This window comes from Arabidopsis lyrata, assembly GCF_000004255.2.
Source record: "Arabidopsis lyrata subsp. lyrata unplaced genomic scaffold ARALYscaffold_6, whole genome shotgun sequence".
NCBI lineage: Eukaryota > Viridiplantae > Streptophyta > Magnoliopsida > Brassicales > Brassicaceae > Arabidopsis > Arabidopsis lyrata.
Window position 1 is genome coordinate 13,429,511 of NW_003302550.1, and position 5,528 is coordinate 13,435,038.

The 5,528-nt window shown below is 40.6% G+C and overlaps 1 protein-coding gene across 1 annotated transcript; it reads left to right on the forward strand.

Moving 5' to 3' along the window:
* Positions 1–949: 949 nt before the first annotated feature.
* On the forward strand, positions 950–2,161 carry LOC110227367. The gene is made up of 2 exons (XM_021021454.1): positions 950–1,694; positions 1,763–2,161. Exons 1-2 carry the CDS (start codon positions 1,500–1,502, stop codon positions 2,159–2,161), a joined length of 594 nt encoding a protein of 197 aa, XP_020877113.1. The 5' UTR covers positions 950–1,499.
* The last annotated feature ends 3,367 nt before the right edge of the window (positions 2,162–5,528 follow it).

The following is a 5,528-nucleotide window of genomic DNA, read 5'->3' on the forward strand; positions in this document are numbered from 1 at the left end:
CATACCATCAGAGCTAAACCTTAATGATGAAGACGATTATGAGGAAGAAGTAGACGAAGAGCCTGAAGAACAAAATGGAGATCAAAATGTCGACTACCAAGAAATGTTGGATCGTTTGCTAGTCCTTCCAGGCCGACAACATCTTCCACTTCTGTCTCAGAACCCGATCCCTGGAGTTGAGACTCTCTGGTAATCTCTTTCCTTTTCTCCTTGTGATTTTGTGATTGTTTTGTGAGCATATGTGTTTTTGATTGATCATCTGATTTTGTGATTGTTTGTGAGCATCTGTGTTTTTTTAAAAGCATTTGCAAATCATGTAGTCATGTCCTGTAGTAGAAAGCTTAGTGTTTGTTAAACATTTTGGTTTGTTTTCCGTGTTTGTTTTGAGAATCTATGTTATCTCTGTGTTGGACCAACTTATTGTTCATTGATAGACTCATGGTTCTTGTTCATTTACGACTAAAGCTTTGTTTGGTAATTCAACTTGAAGTTTAGAGACTTGTCATAGTTGATTCTGCTGTTAATCAAACATATTTCATTCTTGCTCAGTATCTGTTGGTTATTGCATCAAATAAATTCTGTGATTTCAAGAAATGAATAGAATTAGGAGTTATTTTTCACAGTGTCTTAGTGCATAACTAAAGTGAAATGTACTTTCGTTACAGGTTTAACCGGCACAAAGGGAAGCTGTCTAGAGTGATTGCTGGAATCTTCTGGAGGAAGTTTGATGGGCCTTAGGGCATATGCAACGCCAAACCAGTTGGTGTGATCTTAGTAATTTAAAATTAAGAAATAATGGGAATAGTGCGTTTAGTTCTTGGATTTAGTTCTTGCTTAAGACCTGTTCCTGGCCCTGTTCTTGGGTTTGGGTCTTATTTTATTTTTTATTTTTATTCTAAGCACACCATTAAGATGATCTTTCGATAATTATGGTCTTACTTCAGTTGGAAGGTTACTCCAATACCCATTCGAGAGAGATACTTCAGAAGTTTTGCGGTAATGTCATATATACCTTACATTCTGTTATTGTTTAATATATATGACTTAGTAACTTTGCTAACTTAAGTGCTTGTTATGTAGCGGAAGTATAATTGGGATGTCGGGATTACTGAGCTTGTTAGAGAAGGATTCTTGGTGATAGCCAAGAAACGGATGAAAGGGATTGTCAGTCAAGCAAAGCAGAGTGGTGTACAACCACCGTGGATCCGTGATACACTTTGGGCTGAGATGTGGGTGTATTGGAAGACTGAGGATGCTATTGAGAGGAGTGAGAATGCTTCACAGTGCAGAAACTCTGATCGTGGAGGTCTTGGAGTGCACAAACACTTAGCCGGTCAGAAATCTTTTGTGCAAGTTCATCAAGAAATGGTAAGAGTCCTCTTTCCATCCAAACAAATCATTTCTCTGATTTTCTAATATTGCTTCCATGATTTAAATCTGCTTGAGTTTAATTGTAGGAGGAAGAGCTCAAGCGTCCTGTATCACTTGGCGAAGTGTTTATGAAAACACATACAAGGGCTGATGGATCATTTGTGGATCAAAAAGCTAAAGAAGTTGTTGAGGCGTATGCGAAGGGCATTGAAGACAGGATGTCTGAATTGGACGAGGAGGGTCCTCAGAATTCTGCTAATTCCTCTGAACATTCCACTGACCGTATGCTCAGCATTGATGAAAAGAATGAGATCTTTCTTAAGGTAATTGATTTCGTTTTGTTGGACATCCTTCTTGTTCTTGTTCACTGATTCTTTGGATTTTGTTTTAGTGTACTCATAAAGATGACAAAGGTACCCCTTATGGTCTTGGATCGCTTGTGGAGACACTGAACAAAGGAAAAAGGAAAGAGAGTTATGCGAGCTCTTCTACAGCAACCATTGTGGAGCTTCAAGATCAGCTGCGGCGCAAAATATCTGAACACGAGGCTGAAAATGCAAAACGTGATGAGGAGCACCGCCAATCTCAATCTCGCTTGGAGAAGCTCCTCGTCTTCATGAAAGATAAGGATCCTGAGTTGGCAGCTTTTTTGTCTTCTGCTTCTACACAACCTCAACCACCCATCCAAGCAACTACAACAGCTGCAGGTACTCTACCAACTACAACAGCTGCAACTGCAGCCATCCCAGACGCAACAGGCACCCCAGAAGACACTTCTTCTAACCTATGAACTTGTTCTCTTAATTGTTGCTTTTGTAAGTTGGATGAAACCTGTTTTATTAGGATGCTAATATTTTGGTTAAAACTAGGATTATCTTGTTTAATTAGGATGGTTATTTGATTACTCGGTTGTTAATCTGATTTCTGTTTGATTACTGCTTTTCAATTCGAAATTGAATTAGGTTTATGATTGCAAAACAAATTGTTACTCGACAAACCACAAAGTTATGACCATTTTGTAACTAAACCAAATTACACTGGTGGCAGAATGGTTGCTAATACGAGACTAAATTGGGACTACTATTTTTTTTTCACCTTACAAATCTTAGTCACAAATCTGTCTCTAATCAAACTCAGTTGCATTTTAGTCGGGAATATGCAACAACATATACAAGTCACAAATTAGTCGCTTATTTACGACTATATAGTGCGGTAAGAAAGTAGTCGCAAATAAGTGACTATGTTGCGACTGTTTTATTTAGCGACCGTTTTTTAGCGACCCATTTAATTAGTCGGACAATAGTCGCAAACAAGTGATTTGCGACTGTTTTCCGACTATTATGGGAGTCGCAAATGGCTTGTTTTCTTGTAGTGAAGAAACCACCATCAGAGGCAAGGGATTGTGCCTCCTACTGTCCAAAACAACAACTTCGAGATTAAAAGTGGTCTCATCTCGATGGTTTAGGGAAACAAGTTCCATGGTCTGCCTATGGAAGACCCACTCGACCACTTAGACGAATTTGATAGGCTCTGCAGCCTAACAAAAATTAACGGAGTCAGTGAAGATGGATTCAATCTCTGGTTGTTCCCATTCTCCTTGGGTGACAAAGCACACATCTGGGAAAAGAATCTTCCACCTGGATCCATCACATCCTGGGATGACTGCAAGAAGGCCTTTCTTACAAAATTCTTCTCCAACGCAAGGACTGCACGGCTCAGGAATGAGATCTCTGGTTTTGCCCAAAAGAATGGAGAAAGCTTCTGTGAGGCCTGGGAGCGCTTCAAAAGTTACACCAACCAGTGTCCTCATCATGGTTTCAGTAAAGCCTCACTGCTCAGCACACTCTACAGAGGTGCTCTTCCACGGATTAGAATGCTTCTAGATACCGCGAGCAATGGAAATTTCCAAAAGAAGGATGTTGCTGAAGGCTAGGAATTGGTTGAGAACTTAGCTCAGTCAGATGGTAATTACAACGAGGACTGCGACAGGACCAATAGAGGAACAGTTGACTCAGATGATAAACACAAGAAAGAGATGAAGGCTCTTAATGAGAAATTGGATAAGATTCTCCTTGGCCAGCAGAAGCATGTGCACTTTCTAGTTGATGACGAGCAATATCAAGTCCAAGATGGGGAGGGGAACCAGTTAGAAGAGGTCAGCTACACAAACAATCAAGGTGGCTACAAAGGGTATAACAACTTCAAGACTAACAACCCCAACCTTTCTTACCGTAGCACCAACGTTGCTAATCCACAGGATCAAGTGTATCCTCCACAACAACAGCAGAACCAGAACAAACCTTTTGTTCCTTACAACCAAGGTTTTGTTCCGAAGCAACAATTTCAGGGGAATTACCAGCAGCAACCACCACCTGGGTTTGCACCTCAGCAACATCAAGGTCTTGCTGCTCCTGACTCTGATATGAAGCAAATGCTACAACAGCTTCTCCAAGGAGAAGCATCTGGCTCAATGGAGATTGCTAAGCAGATGGCTGAATTACACCATAAGCTGAAAACAACTCAAATATGCAACATGCATGCAAAACTATCCTAATCATGCAAAGTGATGACAAATGATGAAGAATGGTATGAAACAATGACGAAATGATGATAAAGTGATGCTAAATGGATGCTCAAAACAAGTAAAATATAGACATATCAGTTATCCACCAGAGAGTGGCAGAGAGTTATTGATAGTAGGATTTTAACTAAGATCAATTATCCTTAAAGTACTATCATGTCATTGCAGTATTTAAGGTGTCAATCCAAATGGGTGTGATGCTAGCAATCAAGATGCAATCAGATTTCACAGAGTCAAGCCAAGCAATAACAGGTTTTGATGTTGTTAACAGTTCCAGTGATCATGCAGAAAACAATAATTCTAACAGAAACAGATAACACACTCGATCACACAGCTTGATGCCAAGCACTGGATGTGGTCGAGTGCCAGGTCGAGTACCAAACAGAAACTGCAACAAATGTACTCGACTGCACAGTCCGTTTCCAAACCGCTGGGTGTGGTCGAGTACTTCAAGTGAAATAAGTAAAAATGCAAAAACTAAGGAACAAGTAACGAGATCAAGCAATCAATAGCGATGTGAACAAAGAAATCAATTGGAAGAGAAATTCCCGAGGATGGGGTAATCGAGTAGTGAAGTCTCCTTAATCTAACAGGTGGTTAACATGCTCAACAAACTATCCCTAGACAACAAGTTCAATAACCAAATCAAAGTGCTACCACAACAGAGATCCTCAAGCAAAGCTAGTCCCAGACTCAATCACCATTGACGAGAGCTAACCTAACAGGCATTACGAATCAACAAGTTAAAGCCAAAACGCTCCCTGTAACCAATACCTTGGTACAGAGCCACGAATCTCTAGAATTAGTGGTTCAGACATTTCATCGAACACCTTTTGGGTGCGGAAATGTCTGGGCTCAGATTCCAGTTGATCAGAAAGCAATCAGCATTAAGAACAACTAATCCAGAAGGGATCTACCAATCAAACTCAACCACCTAGCAGATCAAGGATTCTAAACTACCCTAACCCATCCTCAAGAACCCTAATTACTACTCAAAATTCATAACCAAGAACACAAACCCAGAAATGCATAAAAACTTCATATTAGCTAGATCTCAACAAGATGAACAACTTTGTAGAAGAAATCAAAAGCAAATACTCAATAGATTAAGAGAAATCTGGATTACAAATATGAAGAAAGCACTAATTGTTCTGCAGAATAAAACTTAGACAGAATATTATGAGAAACAACCTATTTATAGCAAATACTAGGAAACCCTAAATCAGAAGACGACAAAGTATTAAGGCGGTTTACGGAGACATTCGGCTTTGTGCAATCGAGTGAAGAGGTCGAGCAAAGCTGGCTCCTTTGCGGTTTCTTCATCTGGTCGTGATGCGATCGAGTGACTAGGTCGAGTATGCACTCGAGTCCCGCTTCATCTTCTTCTCTTCCTTATGCTCAGTGTCTGGTTGAGTTGGGATCTGAGAAGCCTCTGAAGCGTGCAGTCGAGTGCTTGGTCGAGTAAGTTGGTGGAGGATACTCGACTGCGTGCTCGAGTCGTGATCTGGAGTCGTGGTCTACTTGGTGAAGGAGCTGGTACTCGACCACAAGGTCGAGTGGTAGGTCGAGTTGGTGA

Bases quoted from the DNA above. Each gene is read 5' to 3' on its own strand.
- LOC110227367 (XM_021021454.1), top strand. From the start codon at position 1,500: ATGAAAACACATACAAGGGCTGATGGATCATTTGTGGATCAAAAAGCT. The intron at 1,695-1,762 runs GTAATTGATTTC...ATTTTGTTTTAG, and splicing joins AGAATGAGATCTTTCTTAAG to TGTACTCATAAAGATGACAA.